General features: G+C 45.1%; 1 protein-coding gene across 1 annotated transcript in view; it reads right to left on the bottom strand.

The window, feature by feature from the left end:
- Positions 1-9,349: 9,349 nt before the first annotated feature.
- Saraf (store-operated calcium entry associated regulatory factor) overlaps positions 9,350-21,407 on the bottom strand; it is a 15,830-nt gene continuing 3,772 nt past the window's right edge. Inside the window, exons 2-6 of the mRNA XM_050146713.1 lie at positions 18,131-18,309; positions 15,067-15,475; positions 12,793-12,913; positions 12,041-12,201; positions 9,350-10,008 (exon numbers count right to left, since the gene is read on the bottom strand). Coding sequence (XP_050002670.1) covers positions 9,983-10,008; positions 12,041-12,201; positions 12,793-12,913; positions 15,067-15,475; positions 18,131-18,309 — 896 coding nt within the window. The 3' untranslated portion in view covers positions 9,350-9,982. The remainder of the gene's footprint in view (positions 10,009-12,040; positions 12,202-12,792; positions 12,914-15,066; positions 15,476-18,130; positions 18,310-21,407) is intronic.

The raw sequence follows: 21,407 nt of genomic DNA, 5'->3' as shown, positions 1-21,407 counted from the left end.
TCCTGGGGAATGCTGGCTTTTGCCCAACTGCCAGGATTTGGGGAAACAGACTTTCCTTTGGACCTGATGAACAGAATATAATTTAATATATAAATAATTTAAGTTGTTGAATATAATTTTCAATATTATGATGCAAGGAAGAAAGTAAGATCGAACTAATCACGTTAGTAGATGAATATTATCAAACCTAAAATGATGGCCAGATGTTAGAGCTCTAAAAGGAAGATAAGGAAAGTGATCAAGCCAGATGTGGCAGCACACGCCCACCATCCTAGCACTCAGAAGACCGAGACAGGAGGATTGTGAGATCCAGGTCAGCCTGGGTTATTTAAAGAGATGGTGCCTCAAATTTTATATATGTAAAATTTTAAGTTTTAAACTTTGGTAAAAGTTGGATTCATTCTCAAATGCCTAGAGGTAGTAAATTCTACTTTCTAGTAAATGAGCAAGAGGGAGATTAGTGTGGGATTTGGGGGTGTTCACAGCAAGAGGATGCAGTAGGCTCTCTGAGGCCCAGGCAGGAAGCAGAAGAGGTTGGGGAGCAGGACATATGCTGGCTAATAGAGACACTTTAGCATTAATATCCTCTGACTTAGGGTCTCTGTTGTTGTGAAGAGACACCATGACCATGGCAATCCCTATAAAGGAAAACAGTTAAGTGGGGTGCTTTACAGTTCAGAGGTTCAGTCCATTATCATCATGGCAGGACATGGCGACATGCAGGCAGACGTGGGGCTGGAGGAGCTAAGAGTTCTTAAATCTTGACCCTCAGGCAACAGGAAGTGGACTGAGTGTCACACTGAGCCAAGGTTGAGCAAAGGAGACCTCACAGCTTACTCCCACAGTGACACACTTCCTCCAACAAGACAAATACCTGCTCCAACAAAGCCACACCTCCTAACGGTGCTACTCCCTACTCCCTTTGGGAGTCACTTTTCTCTCAAACCACCACACTCGCTGATGTTAACTCACTTCCCAGGGTAATCTGTTAGCTAGGAACCCACAGACAATGCCCAGGCAGGTCCCTGTCGGTATCTGAGAAGGGGAGAGGACGCATGAGCAGCAGCTGGATTTTAACCTTACAATCCTGCCACGTCCACAGCAGTGACTGCTGTGTAGTGACAAAAATGCCTCTGCGCTGGCTTTTGCCTGCTGAAGGATTGGGGTTAGAGCTTCTTGGAGCGAAGCCCCAGGTGGTCCCCCTGGCAATCAGCAGTCCAGAGAGGACCTGATGCCCTAGGCAAATCTCGTATCTGGAGATTGCCTTGAGAGCGAGCCCTCCTTACACCTTGCCTGATCTTTCTCTGTATTTCTCAATTTTCCTGTTCACAGCTGCCCGCTTACCAAGAGATCAAAGTACGTCCTTGGCTCGGCTCCACCGTTCATTAAAGCAGTCCTTGAGGAACTGAAGTATGCCCCACGCCACATGAGCCTGGGAAACTTTATTATTTATGAAACAGAATCGGCTAAAGTTGATATGTTATGAGGGAATCTTCATAGTGAATCAGATTTAGAGAGAAAAGGAGAGTTAGAGAAAATTCCCCTTTATGTAAAGATTAGCTAGATCTCAGAAGCCCTGGAGTCTTTATAGTAAGAAGGAAAGAAAGGAAATTATTGATAACATGAGACTAGTTTTAATATATTGGTATAGGAACTATCATGAGAAAATGAGAAAACTATTAGGGGATATGGAGCAAAGAATAAAAACTATATAGATGGAAAGCTAAACACAGGACCCTGAGAACTAGTCTCCCACGGTAGAAAGTAAATAATGGTGTGAGACAGAGTTCTAAGAGACAAAACAAAACTAAAAGTCCTTGCCAACATCTTGAGCACGGAAGGGGGAACACGTAGAAAGGAGCACGTAGAAGAAGCTCTATTTTGGTTATGCTTAATCTTGATTTATGTCTGGAACCCTGAGTGGGGTGATGTAATGCACCTGCCAAGTTCTTTGATCAGTTTTGTACAAAAACTGAAGCTTTGCAGAAGTAAAGTTGCAGCAGATTTTCACTACACAGTGTGTCTGTCTGTCATTTCCCTTGCATCGTATCCTGACTATCCTATCCTTCACCCTGGTCTCCCGTGGATAGTGGTCTCCGAGAGGGACGGTCCGCGGCACAATCCCAGTCTATCATACAAAGAGCCTCAAAAATCTGAAAATAAATAAGAACTGAAAGCCTCCTGAAGACATCTTAGGACAGGCAAAGTCACAGAAATTCAGTGTTCCTGAATCTAAGGGAGAACAAGGGCTATAAATGACGCACCATGATTCCACTGCTGCGCTTTATGAACCACGAATATAAAAACTGAGCAACAGCACTGTGAAATACTGTGAGGCTCAACGAGGCATTCTGTAAGTCCACATCACATAAACTGATGACAGGACCACTCCGTGGTAAGGTTAAAGGGAAGATTTTATTGTAGACATGAGAGAGAGAACAGCCAGAGGCATCTGGAAGACTTAAGAGGAGAAAGAGAAAGAAGCAGATGGAATAGGACCAGGAGACTGGACCGTCTGTGAGAGGGGAGGACAGCAGGGGATAGAGAAGAAGTGGTCCCCAACCTGTGGGTTGTAACCCATTCCGGGAGCTGAAGGACCCTTTCACGAGAGTCAGACACCAGACACCCTGCATATCATATATTTGCATTGCAATTCACAACAGTAGCAAGATTACAGCTATGAAATGGCAAGGAGGATAATTTTACGGTTGGAGTTGCCACACCATGAGGAACTCTATTAACAGCGTTCAGAGAACGCTCCGCTTCTGCCTCCACTATTGATTTTAATGTGGGTTAAATAATTTACTCCATCTGCTAAGAAATAGCAAGGCCTCCCTCTGTTCTTCTTATTGTTCAGCTTCCAGACCTGTTTCCGGAATCTTAATATTTGTACTGATATTGCTTAGGTAAAACGAGATTTATGTCCCTATGACGCAAACTGTTTTCCAAACCAACAGACCACAAAGAACTTCTAAAACCTAGATCAGCTTCGCTTAAGAAACGGGGTGTTCTGAAACTAACCCAACCATAATGACATTAAAACTTGTAACAATTTGTACTAAATGCTAAATGGAAAAAAAAATCTGCATTTGTATTAAGCTTCACTGGCTTGCAGAAGTCATGGAATTCCCCTGCTGTAGCTCAGGGGCACTTTTTCCTTACTCCATGGGGAACAAGTTAACCCGGCCATAGTAAAGCTTTCTGGCCTTGCGACATTGCTGTCTCCTAGAATGTTTGGCAATCAGCTCCGAGAGACTACAACACAAGGTCAGAGCATTCGGAAGGCTGAGCACCACTGTGAGGGAGAATAGAGAAAACAGTCAGAGGAGCAGGAGAGTGGAGGAGCGGGGAGACGTAGCAGGGTTATAAGGAGAATGAGAGGCTGTGGGGGGAGCTCTTGAGCCAGTTAGGGAGAGTTCAGAGTAGGGGAGGATGAGCGTGGGGGCCGGCATTGCTTTGATATGCTAATAGGTACCATATGTTCCTGTTACCAGAGGTACTAGAAGTGACTCTACTCCTTTTGGTAGATGGGAACCATTTTCACAAGTTCCTGGGGAATGCTGACTTTTAACTAACCAGAAATCCTCCTATCCAGGCTGAGCTCATTTCTTGATATTTGGACTGCCTTTTGGAGTTTGGGAAATTGGAGTTTCCTTTGGACCGAACGCACATACCATGATTTTTTTAAAGCAAGGACCCTCCTTAGTGGAAAAGACGAATCCAAACCCAGAGTAAATATCTACCCCAATGACCACAAAACTGCGTTTTCCATGGCAAAAAGACCCAGGCCTAATGAATGAACTGGATGACTGCCCAGATCCTCCAGAGACGAGAACCATGGTCAGACCAGTGTTCATTCCTACTGTTGGGAGCTGGGCCTCCAGCAGGCAGTGTGGCCGGACCAGCTTTGGTACACACAAAGTCCCTGCTGCAGCGTCTATGCGTAACGTCCATTTCTGCTGTTCTACTCACTTTGTTCAGGAATAAACTGAGCAAGAACGAGACTTGCTGGAAAAAGAGATTAACAGTATCCACACAAAATGCCACCTTGCAAAAGCACTACTTGTTGTCACCCTTTTGTGAGCATTGATAGAATGCGGGGAAGGGGAGGGACAGCTTTGATGAGCTCACAGACCTTCATCCACCCTCCTTCCCTGTGAGAGTCAAAGTGATGCTTTAGGTTTTAATTGCTGTGCCTAAGAGATCCATAAAACAAAAACGTCTCTAACCTGTAAACCCCTTGCCCAAGGACAGATACTTCCTGAGAAGCTGGAGGCTGTTGTTCATATAAGATAATAAGTCACATGTTTTCACTTCCCTAAACAAGCTTTAATTGAATGAATGCTTGCTCCTGATTGGACAGACGTGAGAAGGACATAGCCTAGTGGGTTTGCCTTTATCAACACCTGACCAACATAGCTCATGGCCACTTTTTTTGGAACCCTGGAATGGACCTGGCTAGAGTTCATCATCTTAGCCGGTATTTAATTAAAGCTTGCTTCACAATTGGGGTAATGGTTTTATTCTCACCAGGTGGAATCAGCACACATCCTACCACTAACCTTGGCCTCCACAGGGCAACCACTGCTGGTTTCTTAAACGTCAACCACCCTCTTGTAAGCACATCCCTTGGGGAAGTCAGGTCTTGGGTTATTCAGTCTTGTCAGTTCTAACATTCTCACTGTTACATTCAAAGGGAACCCCCAATATACCCCAAATGGCAATGATGTCTCAAGATGCCAGTCTGGGCTCAACTCAGGCTGGACTATAGAAGGACTGGTAGCAGACAGATCAAACTCACACACAGCATTCCTCAGGAGCCTGTGAAACAGGTTTCTGTCTTTCAAGAAGAGTCATTTTCTTTACCTCTTCTTCCTCCAGTCAAGCACCTAGTTCTGTATCAAAACCCCATACTAACCTCCAAGCTCCTCCAGCCCATATTAATTTATACCTATTATGCATACCAAAGCCCCCTGCAGCCTCCTCTCCATGCCTCCCTACCGTGCTGGTTCTCAGGCTGTTCATTTACAACTCACTCCCCTCCTCCCTCTCTCCCTTCCTCCCTTCTTCGCTCCCTTTCTCTCCTCTCATCTCCTCTCTCTCTCTCTCTCTCTCTCTCTCACACACACACACACACACACACACACACACAGAGTCTCAGCTCTTCTCTCTACTCCCAAGAGAAAGCCCTGGCAGTCTCCAGTCTGTTCCTCTTTCTGTCCCTAAGAGGTAGCCATGGCAGCTTTGAACTCCCCCAGATGTTTCTGGCTATTCTCTCTTCCATATTCACAATGAACATTTTTCTTTCACACACCCACAGAGTGGTTCAGTTCAACGGTCTCACTGTGCCCTCGCTTACACCGACCCCCCCTGGGCCTTTGAATCCTGTAGTCCATACCCTACCACAGAAATCCCGGCATCTGCATCTCACTCAGTATAGAAATCCTCACGTGCAACGTTAAGAAACTACTCTAGTATCATGTGCCTCCCATTCGGAACCGCAAACCCCAGGTGAATGTACGAAAACCTCCTCTCTCCACCATATCTCACCCAGCAACTTCCAAATGAACCAGCTGCTCACACCTACTTAATAGGTGCTATAATTCCTTTGCTGTGTGATCTAGTTCCTCCTGGGGCAAGGGCTGTTTCCTTGTTAAAGGATGTGCTCTTGAATCTACTTGGCGAGAGGCAGAGAGAGATGGCAAGATGCAATCTCGAAAAGGAAATGCTACCTTACAAGACATCCACTTCCAGTGAGATTATTGCATCGTCTTTAAGCAAAGATGAGCAGGTCCAAAGACCAACAAAGAGGTAGGTGGGGCTATGGCAGCAAGAAAGATGAGAGAGAATGTTGCTGTCTCAAGTCCCTCCCATCTCTAAAGCCACCCTAACCTCCCTTCACCTCTAGAGACAAAAGCTGTAACTAGGACAGGATGAGTTAAACCAGCTGGGACGGGAGAGCTGTGATGTCAGGCTATGCAATGTGTTACAGCACTGACGGGTGCTTCCCGGGGAGACAGGGACACAGGGACGCAGGTTGCTAACAGAGAGTCACAGGCACACGTGTGCACACGTCAACTCTGCACTCTTGTCTCCAAAGAGTTGGCAGAAAATGTACTATGTAGTCATTCCTAAGACGAGGAACATTTGGTTCTTGTTGGTCACTGACCATTCACAGAAGTGATGCGCTGAGCGATCACCCACGGATACCACGACAGGACTTCCTGAACTTCTGAGCTGCACCATCTGGGCTCCCGGCAGCTGCTCAGCAAGTCAAATCCCATACAGGACATGAAGGGTCACGTGGTGTCTTATTTACATTATGGCACGAGAGAGGTGCTGTAACAGGTCCACACAGGACATGAAGTGTCACGTGGTGTCTTATTTACGTTATCACACTGGAGAGATACTGTAACAGGTCGCGTGACGTTGCGCCCGTCCGTCTCTTCCCTCCCAGCTGGCCTAAATCATCCTGTCTGAAGAGTCGCTCCTGTCCTAGTGTTAGAACTTCGTCTCTCGAGGTGAAGGGAGGTTGTGATGGCGTGAGAGAATGGGATTGTTTACAATGTATCCTCCACAGTGGAGCGGCAGTTCCACATACTCCATACCACTGGCCCCCCTAGAAACTCTACTACGAAGAAGGCCCCCGAATTGTCCGATTTCCCACCCTCTAACATACAAAGGACCTACCAAAACGTCTGGAGTATGTTGTGAAATAATGTTTGTGTACACTGTAAACATGTGTCTTTGCCAAAGAACCTTCTGATTGGTTTAATAAAGAGCTGAATGGCCAATCGTTAGGCAGGAAGAGGTTAGGCAGGACTTCTGGGCAGACAGAGAGGAGAGGAAATGAATCGAGGTGTGGGAGAAATGCCAAAGGAAACAGGAGGTACAAGATGGCAGAAAGGTTGAAAAGTCACGAGGCAAAAACAAAGATTAATATACTAAGTTATAAGAACTAGTGGGGACAAGCCTAAGCCACAGTCCAAGCTTTAATTAATAGTAAGTCTGCATCTCATTTTCTGTGAGCTGGTAGCCCAAAGAAAAATCTGTCTACAGGAGTATGTGCTAAGGATTATTCACCTGGTGTAATCAGCTTGACATCATCAGTGTCATGAACTGGTCTGAGGTCTACAGGAAAGGGAAGGTGCTCACAGAGTGAGTAACAGCATCACAACACAGGGCTGAGGTAAGTGAAGGTGTTCTGCTGACCTTGCCAGCTGCAAGCTGCTTCCGGGATCGGTCCTAAGAGGTATGGACGGAAAGCCTTTGCCAGTAGGACAGCGCATGTCAGGAACGTGATGTGTTGTGTACTGAAGCAATGAAACCACGTCTGCGATGGGAGCCACCACATAAGCTGAAGACTAATGGTCTCAGATTTGCTTTCTGCACAAGCCAAATGGAGAACTGACTGAGGGTGTGGCCTGAACCCGAGCGGCACATCCTCCCAGCCTTTGGTGGTGTCTTTCATCTCTGCAATCCTCCAGAAACGGGGCTTTGCTTTCAACTCACTGAAGAATAAATGCTCTTACATTGGGGAGGCTGTAAGCCTGAGATAAAAACATAAGCAGGACCACACTCCTCCTGATGGTGCTGGGGAAGGATCTGCCCCGGGCCCATCTCTAAGCTCCTGGTAGCTTGCCCATCTGTGCCATGCCTTGGTTTGTGACAACATAATTCCAGTCATTGCATGATTTTATCTGCATGTGCATTTTTGTCTACTTCCCCCATTTTATAACATGGTCAACTGCCAACCTGAGTGGAGGGGAAACTATCTGGATTAGTAAAACACACCCTGGTTGGTATCTGAGTTAAGTACTTGATGGATTCGAAATATGATTGCATTATCAGGAGAGTACCCAGTTAGAGAAGGGTCACTGAAGATGTATCCTGGAGGGCTTCATCTTGCCCTGGCCTCCCTATGTTTTTCTGCCTTCTGGCTACCATATGAACTCCTCTGCTCTGCCATGCCCTCCTGATACCACGAGGCAACTCTTCCCTTCTCCAGTTATGTCAGGGACTGCCACAGCAATCAGAAAGCTAACAGACCAGTCACTAGTAGCTCCTCTACTCCAGTAGAACTCATGCTGACTTAACGAACTGCATTCACTAGGACTCTTCCGCAGACCATGCTTTGAGTTTGGCATTTTCTGCTCATCACCTCCATCACTCCAAGTCTGTCCCTAGCACCCATCATTTCTTTTTTTTTTTTTTTTCATTTTACATACCAACCCCAGTCCCCCTTCCTCTCCTCCCCTCCCCTGGCCCGCCAATCCACTCCACAAAGGGCATAAGGCCTCCCTTGGGGAGTCAACAAAGTCTGGTATATCAAGTTGTGGCAGGACCAAGCCCCTCCCCTCCGTATCAAGCCTGAGCAAGGTATCCCTCCACAGGAAATGAGTTCCAAAAAAGTCAGTTCATGCACCTGGGATAGGTCCTGGTGTGACTGCCAGCCTCCCCACCCCACCCCGCAACAGATCAAGCCACCCACAGAGGGCCTAGTTCAGTCCCATGTAGATTCCCCAGCTGTCAGTCCAGAGTCCATGAGCACCCACTAACTCAAATCAGCTGTCTCTGAGGTTTTCCCCAATCATGATCTTGACACACACACACTTGCAACTCATGATTCCTCCTCTCAACTGAACTCCAGCTCAGCCCAGTGTTGGCTGTGGGTCACTGCATCTGCTTCCATATGTTACTGGGTGTAGGTTCTATGATGACAATTAGGGTAGTCGGTAAGTGTACACCAGTAGGATTTGCAGGAAGCTCCTACTCTGTGGCAAGCACATCACAGTGATGGTCAGGAACTTATGCTGGGTCAGAGGTGGTATCCAGCAATCCTCTAAACATCTGGCTGTTTCCTTCCTCAGTGCATACTCTCCTTAGGCACCATTGGTCCTTCTGGAAGACTAGGAGAAAGCTAAATAGGATAAATGCTTAGCAGGATGCAGACTCCTTGCTCAAGCAGATCACTGTGGTTTGGATATGCAGTGTTAGAGGCTCATGTGCTGAAGGATTGCCCAATCAGCAGTGTTCAGAGGTAAATAAATCCCTATGATTTGTGGTAAGAAAACACTGCTGAGAAGACGTAGGAAAGAGGAGACTGGGCTGCTATAGCAGAGGGAGACCGAAATGTTCTCTTTAGTCCCCAGTTCCGGCCAGTGTAAACACCATCCCCTTCACCAGCTCCTGTCTCCTGTCTTCTGGTGAAGCAGCACAGACCGGAGATCCCACGGCAGGACCACCAAGCAAATTCCTATTCAAGGCCACAGAGCTTCTGCACGAATCCATTCCTCTGGGTGGAAGGGGGAAAAACAGAAGGGAGCTTGTGGACAGAGAAGGAGAATACTTCCTGGTTTGTAAATTTATTGTCACATTAATGTAAGCTGAAACAGACTGTTACATCGACACCCACCAGCTCAAGACTCAGAGAAGTACATGCTTTTGCTACTGCAGACTGCTTTGAAGCATGTGATGTTACTGTCTGAGAACTGAAACCTGTGATCTCAAGCCCTCCTGTGGGCGCAGTCACTTGTCAGGATCACAGGAGGGGTCCGAGCTCTGCCAGGCAAAAGTGGCTGGAACCCAACATCAGTGTGATTAGTCGTCCAGTGCTGTGCACATGTTAGAAGAACAGCAAACACCAAACGTTTTAATATCAACTAGAGGATTACTGTTTCTACAGGGAAGGACCCATCAACTGAAGCCCCTCGGCTCACACTAGCTGTGCTCAGTCTCCGGCACCACAGGCTTAAGAGCAAGCGGGACAATTTCAGCAGCCCACAGCAGCCACCATTTTGAGCTGCACGCTACACTACCACACAAAACGTAAGCATTTGTCACATGTCAACTCTTGGCCACAAACAGAAAATGGAAAAGGACACAAAAACAAAACACCACACAGCTGTTGGCTATTCCCATAGAGAGAAGGTGATGACAAATCAGAAACTCTGCATCCAACGTTTGCCTCCAGCTTCCTACTTTACCGTCTTCTGGTGCCGCCATATCCTGAGAGGAGAAAATAAAGTCTACATTAGCTTTCCAAAATCAAGGAAAACTGCTTCTAAAATTGCACAAGTCATACACTTTCTAGTTAGGAAACAGGAAAGCAAGCTATGAGGGGAGGCTACAAAGAATGACAAGGTGAACAGGATGTTACCAGGTCTCAAAACCTCACACACACTTGCTATCAGGAAACCAAGGAAGAGCTCCGCTGTAAGCTAACGAACGTGAGCAATATGCCAATATGCAAATACCACCATGAATATGCAACGTTTAATCTAAAAACTGCAGAGAGGGCAACAGACCTAAGCCATGTCCTGCTTCCCTCTCTCAACTCAAACTCAGGGGGAAACAGAAGGAGGAGGAAGCATGAATTTTTAATGTTTTTAGTGTATTGCTTGACTGCCACCACCCGTCACCCCCCACACACCAGCACTAACAGGATGTCGATATCTTAGAACATCGCTGAGCTTAATCTGTAGTGCATGGAGTGTACGGACTTCTGGTGCCCCTCTGTATCTGTGTCAGGAGCCATTTCCCCCCAATCATTACAGGAACCATCACCCTAGGGAGTCTGCAGAGAACCTCACACCCATAATTATGTTCTATTGAGAAAACCTGCCCCACACCCAATTAAGCTGTTGATAGAGAGTTATCTGTTAGCAGAACCCACCTCACATTCCAGCTATCCAGGGAACCAGGTGTGGCAACTTGTGACTTCCTAGCCTACCTCCTGGCCTACGTGACCTGGAACACGCGGCAAGAATCCAGTTACCCTGCCCCCCATTCCTTACCATATATAAACTGTAACGCGTCCCTAATAAACGGAGGCTTTGACAAATCTGCTTGGCCTCCTTCTTCTGTCTTAGCTCATTCCCTTCCAGATAGCGCCCCTCCGAGACCCTGGAATAACTTGATTGCCGGGTGGGTTACAAACCCCTAGACTGAGTAGCCCACTCAACGCAATCGACATATCTGCGGTTTCCGCATTCACAGACTCAACCAACTAAAGTTTGAATATATTTTTACAGACATGCCTGTAGCACACACATACATACCACCTTCTTTGTCATGTCCTAAACATCACAGGGTAACAACCACATACACCTGGAGGGCATCCTGCACTACTGAAATATGAATACTATGCCATCTTTATGCAGGGAACTTGGGCTTTCACGGGTTTCGTTATGCCTGGGGATCCTGGAAGCAAAACCACCACCGTCTCCCTATGGGGGGCTGGCTGCACCTAGAGGACACTGCTGGGCCCTAGGGAGGTCTATGTTCAAGTTTAGTTGGTGAAGTGCTTATGTCATTTACACCCAAACCAGCACTAAGACAACTTCTCTTATGTTTCTAAATAGTTTATAATGTTTCTATCAATTTTATGAATTATTCATCGCTCCGGGTCTTCCTCCTGAAGAAAGTCAACCAATCCAGGGAGATGCCTTGTTTTCCACCACCTCTCAGTTAGCAGGTGTTTTGTTGTTTTTATTGTATCTTTGCTTTCTTCTTCACTCTTTAAAGCAAGCATTATAATCATACTGTTGACATTTTTAAAAGTCTAACTCAATATATTTTATAATTCTCTTGAATTTGAAGGCCAGAACTCTACAAACTGAAGGTTCTGGCATAGAGTTTAAAGGTTCGGAGTTAAACATTTATAGACATTAACATCCAGGAAGACTTAATTTCCAAGTCACTTTTAGGAAATATTTAAAGTGGGACGAATGAATTTGAATTTGGTTTCAGTTTCAGTTAACTGTATTGCTAACATGTTTGGTGGACACACCAGTTACGACAGCTCACACACAGGCGACTTGGGTGGGCACACGGAATGAAGTCATGACTGCTCACACACAGGGTCTTAGGTGGTCACATGGAATGAAGTCACGACTGCTCACACACAGGGTCTTAGGTGGACGCACCAAACAGTCACAACCGCTCACACACAGGTGTCTTAGGTGGGCAGGAATGAAATCACGACCGCTCACACATTGTTCTTAACTTCCCTGTCCCCAGCCGCAGCCTCAGTATTTACCTGAGGCTGTTCTGGTCCTTGAGTCTGCATTTGAGCTGGAGGATGCAGAATAGCCCCCTGCACCTCCACCCAGCGGGGAGTAGGCACGGCTATTCCAGGCGCCAGAGTATGAAGAAGGGTAAGACGGGTGGTACCACGAGTTTGAGAAGGGGGTCGCCGCCCTTAAAGACATGAAAGTGAGTTAGGCATCTTTTTTTCTGACCACAGTCACTTCCCTGTTCCTAAGTCATCAGAAAAATGTCACCTTTATCAAGTATTTTTACTATGACCAAATTTGATATCTACTTCTGCCAATTACAGCAACTGCTGTGGGAACAGAAAGGGGCGGGAAGTAAGTAGTCCTTTCTCTATTCCCAACCCAAGGATGAGCTCCAAGTACCGTGGAACTCAAGACATTCTAAGACCGGCCCAAGCTCTTTTCCAAGCCTCCCTCTATCACTCCCCGCCAGACTGTCCACTATCCCTTCCAACTGCTGTGTCCTCCCCTGCCTTCTTCACATGTGCTCAGATTCACACAGACATATTTCTCCTGTCTCTTAGGAGAACATAGGAAGGAAGACAACGAGGGAAAAGAATAGGCATAATACTACCAAAGCAAACCAAGCCCTCTATGCAAAACTCACTGTTAATAGGGCAAGATCGCCATCATTTGTTTCCCTTACAAAACTGAACTGAAAGCATGTAATACTTTGTAAGCAAAGCAGAGGCACGTGGGCGGAACTGAGGGCAAACGCCATGAGTGTAGAGCTTACCTATTGCTGCCGAACAAATATCCTAACAGTCCTCCAGCACCCAGGCCAGTCCAGAACCCTGGCCCTGAACTGTCACAGCCTTGTCCTGTGAAAGCACTCCCAAAGCCAGTATTTTGTGGTCCTTAAAATAAAATACACGTTATTATTTTATTAGATTACGTTATTAGATTAAGTGCCTTCATATACACATTTTATTATTTCATCTGCACAGTACTACTTACTAATAATGTTCAGCCCTCAATTCGTGAATAAGCTGAATTCCAAAGGGTATTTACCAAGTATTGGCTTTTAACTCAGGAGCACATTTCCCACAGGCAGAGAGACTGAGGTGGAGAGGGATTTTTAGGATTTGCAAAGATGGTTTTCCTACAAGATTATATCACCTTTGTTCAAGCTCGGCTTCTAGAAGATAACCCCCCTTTCAGATTTCCCCTTTCTATGCTATAAGGACTCCAAGTGAGAACTATGCCTAAGTCTCTAATAGAAAAAGGCAGCCTGACATTTAGCAGTTATGACATCAGACCACAAACAGCCTCCTCCACTTAGAGGAAACTGCACTCAGAAAGCATGCTAATCTTATATACACCTACGGAACAATAAGCTTGTTCTCTGTCCCTCCATGTAACCACCACCCACCTCAGACAGCCCCTGACAATGCAATCGATACCTACTGTATGCTATCTGAGATCAACAGTAATCAGATTTCCTATACTTTAATTCTGTCCATTCCATGACTACATATGCTTGGGGCCCAAGGAAGTCAGAAGAGGGCATGGAATATTCCTGAGACTAGGTTTTTGGTTTTAAGACAGTTGTGAGCTGCTATGTGGATACTGGGAATCGAACCCAAGTCCTCTGCAAGATTCATCTTTCCCTCAATATCCTTTTATTATAAAAATGGCTCTTTGAATCCTCTGCTCAACTTTAGATGATTACATTTATGTATTTGAGAGAATGCACAGCACCACAGCAGGCATGTATTGAGGTCAATCCTCTCCTCCCACCACCGGCCCCTGAAGACCAAACTCAGTTGCCAGGCTCAGAGGCAAGCACCTTGCTCACTGAGCATCTAACCAAATCCCTCTGACCAGTTTTAATGATTTGCCTTTTCTCGGATTTATGGATGTCTTTGTAGTCTAGATACAAGTCTTCTGTCAACAGTACATTTTACAAATTCTTGTCTTTTTGGTTGTGTGCCTCACTGTTAACAGACCAAATCTGTGACCTGCCCTTGTTATTGCTTATTAGTGTTTTCTGATTAGCAGACACTATGAATTTATGTAAAGTCTAGATTATCTATTTTTCCTTTCACAGTTAATACTTTTTGTGCTATTAATCTTTACCTAGCCAGATGTGGTGCACGCCTTTAATCCCAGCACTCAGGAGGCAGAGACAGGCAGATCTCTGTGAGTTCAAGGACAGCCTGGTCTACAGAGTGAGTTCTAGGGCAGCCAGGGCTATACAGTGAGACTTTGTCTCAAACACACAAACACTCAAACACACACACACACAGGAAAACTTGCCTATATTCTATTTCATTCTAGTAAGTTGGTTTACTTTTTATGTTAAGTTCTATTTTTTGTATATAGTGAAGTAGAAATCAAAATAATGTTTATTAACAAATCTACTGAGTCTTCCAGCTAAAATGATGATCTACAATCTACCAGGCAACTTTAACAGTGACCACAACACACGGTAGGAAGCAGAGCAGCAGCCGGCTGCCTGGCTCAGCTGGGAAAGGTGCTGTGTGGCTGCCACTGTGACAATGGCGAGTCCAGCCCCATATAAACTCAATAAAGTGGAAGGGAGTGGCCATCTACGGCTGTCCTCTGACCTCCACATCCACACCACGGCACATCCACCCCTACACACAGAGAGATAGTGCACATACACAATAACATGTATACTTAAAAGTTTTCTTTAGAAAAAGAAGGGCTGGAAAGGTAGCTTGATTACTAAGAGCACCTGCTGTTCTTGCAGAGGACCAAGTTCGGTTTTTAGGATATATATCAGACAGCTAAATAAAACCACTTGTACCTCCAGTCCCAGAGGATCTGACACCCACTTCTGGCCTCCACAAGCACCCACACATGTACAAAAATCCATACATTATTTTTTTTTTACTTTTTTGAAAAAAGAAGAGTTTTTTTTTTTAACCCAGTAAACAGACAAATGTTTTGTTTCCAGATGCAATTAGTCTCTTCTTCCGAAACAGACACAAGACTCACCCGCTCACATGCAACCCACTTACTGCCCTTAAGCAGGGAAACATACCTGTGAACTCAGACTTAAAGCCCGGCGGAGGTGCTCCTGCAGCATTGGTAAACCTCTGATAGCGCTGGGAATAGGGAGGGTACTCGGAATATGGTGGAGGAGAAGCCTGGCCGTCACTGAGGAACAGTTTATACACCGCAAAGGCAAGAGCAAGGAGTACCCCAATGGTAACCAACCCGCCAACACCACAGGAATCCGCAGAATAGAGCTTGTGATAATAATCAGAGAAGCCCTGGTGTTTTCCAGACTCCTTCAGTTTCTTCAGGCCCAGTTCTGTGTAATCCAACTGATACTCCAGGCCGCAGGAACCCCTGAGGACGTACTGGTCTTCAGAGGACTCATAGCCTTCACAGCTCACCACCGTGCTTCCAAATTTGTATGCGATATCCAAATCGGTCTTACATTCCCACTGTGAAAGAAGAAATAGAAACATGCTCTAAGAACAAGATTCTTTTCCTTCAATATATATCATAGCTGTTACAAAACTGCAAAAGAGCAAAAGGATGATCCACAAATTCAAGACAGTAAGTATTTAAGGAGGAGACAAACTTGGAGCTTCAAAAACAGCAGTTACATAGCAACCTACTTAAGCTGGGTGGTAGGTACTTTGTGGCTTTTTCTTAGTCCCCAGATATATATTACATGTTCTTCTGTACATGTTAGGTATTCCATAATATATATTACATGTTCTTCTGTACATGTTAGGTATTCTGTAATATACATTACATGTTCTTCCACACATGTTAGGTATTCCATAATATACATTACAGATTCTTCTGTATGTGTTAAGTATTCAATAATTTATAAACCTGAGGCAAATTTTCAAACTATCACCTGCTTGCCACTGTTGTCGAAGGACTTCCTCTACAGCTAGACTCTCTAGACGGTAAAAGAATCAGCATCAGGGAAGAGGCCCTAATTAGTTATCCAATACCAAGTGGCCAGGTCTTAAATATACATGCCTGCAAAACTGAGTAGACTCAGCACATTATATTTACATATTAATTATGTACATTATATATTATCATATATGTGATAACAATTAAAAAGAGGCCATGAATTTAAGGAGAGTGTGAAAGGAGAGAGAGGAAAAGGAAGGGGAAATGATGTAAATCCAGTAAAATAAATTTTTAAATCAGCATCCAATACATAAGATCTAACAACTGCATACAGCAGATCACCTTTTGCAAATCAAAACTTTCCACACATATTTTGTAAAAACCATGGACTGACTTCACAGGGTCTAAATTCTACATAATCTTCTCTACCTTTTTAAAAGACGTATTTAGGAAGCTACAAAAAGAATCCATATTAGCTTGAATTTTACCAGAGAGAGACAGAGAGGAGAGACACAGAGGAAGCAGGTGTTCTCAGCCAGGCACAATGGCCCAGATTTATGATGTCAGTGGTGGGGAATGCTGAGACAGGAGACTCAAGGCCTAGGCCAGCCCTGGCTGAACACCAGGTTCCAGATCAGCCAGGGAACACGCTAAGCTCTCACCTCACTAGAAACAAATGAAACTGAGTGCAGCTCAGGAGCTGAGCACGGACAACATTCAGGGTTTGTGTCCAGCACCACCAAAAACTAAGTAAACAATAAGTTCAGTTTAAATTCTTCATTTTAAACAGATAAAATGCTTCCCTCACAATGTTTAGAGATACAAGCTCGGACAGGGTCTACTGCCTTTCTGTTAGGTTTCGTCCAAATTATTTCTCTCTCGAGTTGGCCACACTGTTTGACTGTTTATGAAACAGCCTTGCTGAGGTGTGATTCACATAAGATTCTTATGCTTCAATATTTTTAGTAAGTTCATATAGCTTACTAACAGCTTGAAGATCTAACAATCACCCCCAAGGAAACCTCACCTATGAGCAGCCACCCACTTCCGCTCCTAGCGCCCCACCCTAACTGAACTGCTCTTCCTGCCCCCGCTGAGACATTTGCTGAGAGGAGAATCATAGGTATACAGCATAAACCGCTGCTACTGAGCATGCGCCCACACGAGAGGCTCCACTAGGTGTCGCCTTCCTTCCTAGCACAGCACTCGTACCTCCTGAGTCTGCACCAGTGTCCTCCACCAGACAGCTCTACACCACTTTGCTGCATGTTCACAATTCAAGTACTTTTTTCACTCTCCTACTAGATAACTTTCCTACTGTCCTAGTCACTGGTATATGACACATTTGATATATGCTTAAAGGGCTCTATACATCATTAGCACCCACATCCCCATGTAAAAGTATTTTAAAATGTAAAATTGGATGTGAGATGTATTTGCCAGGAGATTCTAATTAATAATAATGGGAGGGTGGAGCTGTGAAACCAGTTTCACCAGCAAACATGGGCTTGGGCCAGGTGGGGTGGTGCAGGCATTTAATCCCAGCATTTGGGAAGAAGCAGGAAGATCACTGTGAGTTCAAGGTCAGCCTGGACTACAGAGCCAGTTCCAGGTCACTAGGCCTACCCAGTGAGAACCTGTCTCAAAAACAAAATAACAAAACTCTGAACTACTTAGGCCATGCATAAAGGTTTTATCAAGCAAGAATATTAGTTTTTCTAAAATACTGATGTCACAACAGTTTATTGGATTAAAATTTGCTGTGCATCAATTTTCGCCAAGAAAAGACCTCCACCTTGCAGGGACGCCCATTAAGACATGACTACTGCTCTAACTAGAGATGACTCACTGCATCCTGCAGAGATGCTCACTAAGCTCTCAAGTAAATAGAAAGGCCTCTCCTTGTGAAGTGGATGCAAGCAGTGAGGACTTCTAAAAGACATCCTCCCACCCGCCCAGCTACCAGGCTCCCAGCCTCATGAGCTGTGGCCCATGCTGAGGGGGCTTTTGATGATGTAGCTGTCTTAGAGTCATTTCTGCTCCTGTTAAGTAACCCGCCATCCAAGCCCCTATAGGTAACCCCAATAAACGTTAGTGGTCTCCTTACTGTGTGGTCTGTCATTAAGTTCCCTATCTGGGGTGAGTGGATGTTTGCTCATTGTCCCCAGGAACAGTGTCACACCCCAGAACTCTGTTGAAACTGTTGCTGCGGCAGGAGCTTTTACCTGCACATCATAGCCGTCCCAGCCTCTGTTCTGGCACTGGATCACCTTGGGAGTATAGGCATCACAACCAGCTGTGCCTCCAACACATTTCAGCTGAGGGATAGGGTCCAGCCTCCGGGAGGTGGTGTAGCGGTCATAGTGAAGGGTAAGAGCTTTCACATCCCGCAACAGGATTCTGTCTGAAATAAGAACACACCTCAGAGTGAGTACCTCAGACTAGAACAGGAAGAGCAGTTTCAAAGTCAAGTGTCCTTCTTGGCTTTGGAGGTGACGAAGAGAGGACACAAAGTCATCCTTACAGTTCCCAGCCTTTCTCACAAAACTCAATGACCACACATTTAAACCTCTGTCACTGCATCTTGGGTGCTTTGTAGCCCTGGCTGTCCTGGAACTCGCTCTGTAGACCAGGCTGGCCTCTGCCCACCAAGTGCTGGGATTAAAGGTGTGCACCACCAACACCCAGCTCGCCTTTACCCTTTAAAAGCCAATCTTACTTTCTCCAGCTCCCCATTTCTGTCATAACCACGATTACCAGCCTAAAAAATACCCAATCAGACATAACAAAAATATAAAGCTTAGATACTTATTAGTTTACCAAATACAAACTAGAACACACAGTAAGCTCCATCCTTTAAAGTTTTTCCTTCATGTGTGTAAAGGGTTTGCAGGTGTGCACACCATCACACATGTGTGGAATCAGAGCACAGCTACGGGAGCCGGTTCTCCTGGCTGAGGGGATCAAACTCATCAGGCTTGTGTGGCAAGTACCTTTACCCACTGGGCTGTCTCACTGGGCCTCTTCATTTCTTAATCATAATCATGGTCAGTCATTTATGTTAGCGGACACAGATCTCCATTTATAATTCACCTGTCAGACCGACATCAAAACCAATTTTTTTTTAAATTATAATATGACATATTATTTTTTTAATTATTTATTTATTTATTATGTATACAATATTCTGTCTGTGTGTATGTCTGCTGGCCAGAAGAGGGCACCAGACCTCTTTACAGATGGTTGTGAGCCACCATGTGGTTGCCGGGAATTGAACTCAGGACCTTTGGAAGAGCAGGCAATGCTCTTAACCACTGAGCCATCTCTCCAGCCCCAAAACCAATTTAAAACTGGCCTTACAAACTGAAATGCCCCAAGAGCAGGTTCAGTGTTTACAGCCATGAGAGGTTAACTGGCTAAAGCTCCTCTGGAGGATCTGATGCCCTCTTCTGGCATCCACAGGCACCAGCACACACATGGTGCTAACACCTGGTGTGTGTGTGTGTATAACAGCTAAATATAAATATAAATTATACCATAATTGGCACACAATTAGAAAAGCTGAACAATAAACTGAATCCAATACTCGGAATTGTGGGTCGACTATGAGGCACTTCCATTCTACGGGGGTGGGGGTCGGGACAGGACAAGTTAGTGAACAAACAGGGCTGGGTAGTGGAGTGTGCACAGCCAAAGCAGATCCTGCCACATAGCATGCACAACTGTTCGTCTCTAGCTGGGTACAACCTCTGCACTTAGGAAGCTAAGGCAAATTATGAAGTGGAGGCCAAGCTGGGCTAAATATCCAGATCCTGTCTCAAACAACAGCAACTGCTGAGCAAAGCAAGGCTGACTGTTGAGATAAGTGACTCACTGGGGGCTGCTCATGAGGAGAGCAGACGCAGAGGCCTTCCGTCCTACAGTCATGGAGGTGATCTCTGTGATCTCAGATCACAGATTTCTTCTGGCCAACGGCTGGGTTCATGACTGTGGTTTTCAAAATTCAACGACAGTACGATGAAGAAGGGAAGGAAGAGGCTGCAGAATCTCAACTGATTCCAGGGATAGAGATGGGAGCTAACTGCTAGACAAGACAGCGTGTAAATCTCCACGTGGTTGCTGTGTCCTCACAGATAAATGAATCATGCCGGGAATTCCTTCTGTAGGGACCTGTTCTGACTGACACGCAGTTCTATAACTATGCATTCCCCTCATCTTTTTAACCAATTTATTAAAGTATTAATGAAGTTTTATCCCTAGGAGTTCAAGCCCAATTCTGTTACACTCTGAGTTCAAAGCCAGCCTAGGCAACATGAGACCTGTTTCAAAAAACAAAAATTAAACAAACAAAAACCCAGACAGGGATTTTTCAAATTTGTATTTGTGTATGTGTCTGAGTGCACACCAGTAAAGTGTGGAGGGCAGAGGACAGTTTGTGACACTGCTTTCTCCTTTCTCCATGTGGGTCCCAGGGACCGGAACTCAAGTCATTGGGCTTGGCAGCAGGCACCTGCGCCCACTGCACCGTCTCTCTGGTTTACAAACTAGTGTGTCGTGTCCCTCATGTTTCTGCCTCAACCAGTCAGGGTTTCTCTGTAGAACAGGCCTGGCTGTCCTGGAACTCACTTTGTAGAACTGGCTGGCCTCGAACTCACAGAGAACTGTTGCTCTACCTCCTGAGTGCTGGGATTAAAGGCATGTGCCACAGTGCCCTGCCTAAAAAGTTTTAATAAACAGTTCAATTGCATAATTTGGCTCATCTTCTTTATGTAAATCACAAAACTCTCAAAACATAAAGAAAATAAAGGCAATGTGTTCACTATCAATTGTTATCTTTTTTCAACTTCTAAAATACTATCATTTGTTCTCATTTAAAATATAAATTATACTGTATTTTAAAAACAGAGAATCAAATCATGAAAATTACAGAAATGAGAAATCATGATATTCAGTGAACATCAAGAATTTGTTCATTGCTAAAGGGGCAGCCAATTATTTTCCTACTTTAAAAAGTTATTAAAGATTACAATGTAACATGCAGCCTGATTCCCCAGCAGGAATAGGATCATAAACAGTCTCAACCTTTAAGGGAGAGCTCCACCTCACTCCTTATAATGTGAGTTAATAATTAAAACTGGCAGAATTAGAAAAATTTTCACTTTCATTTTCTAACCCTTAGGAGACAGATTCAGCTAAGGAGTAATTAGTGGTAAAACTCTGGCATGGTGCCAAGATGGGTACACAAATTGCTCTCCGATCCAAGTGAGGAAAGAGTAACTTCACAAGAAAGATAAGGCCGCTTTAAAGAGTGATTAACCAACGTGTAGAAAACAGTAAGCGGATGCCAACAGGATCTGCTCTCAGTAATGGTCACACTTGGCTAAAGGAGTCTGAGACCAGCCTAGACTATGGGAGCCCTTGTCTGAAAAAACTAGAAACTATAGAGAACCTGTCTCAGAGAGAGAGAGAGAGAGAGAGAGAGAGAGAGAGAGGGAGGGAGGG

The sequence above is a fragment of the Alexandromys fortis genome, unplaced genomic scaffold (assembly GCF_014885135.2).
Source record: "Alexandromys fortis isolate MF-2015 unplaced genomic scaffold, M_Fortis_MF-2015_v1.1 scaffold_55, whole genome shotgun sequence".
NCBI classification, from domain to species: Eukaryota; Metazoa; Chordata; class Mammalia; order Rodentia; family Cricetidae; genus Alexandromys; species Alexandromys fortis.
This window is presented reverse-complemented; position numbering and strand designations above follow the sequence as displayed.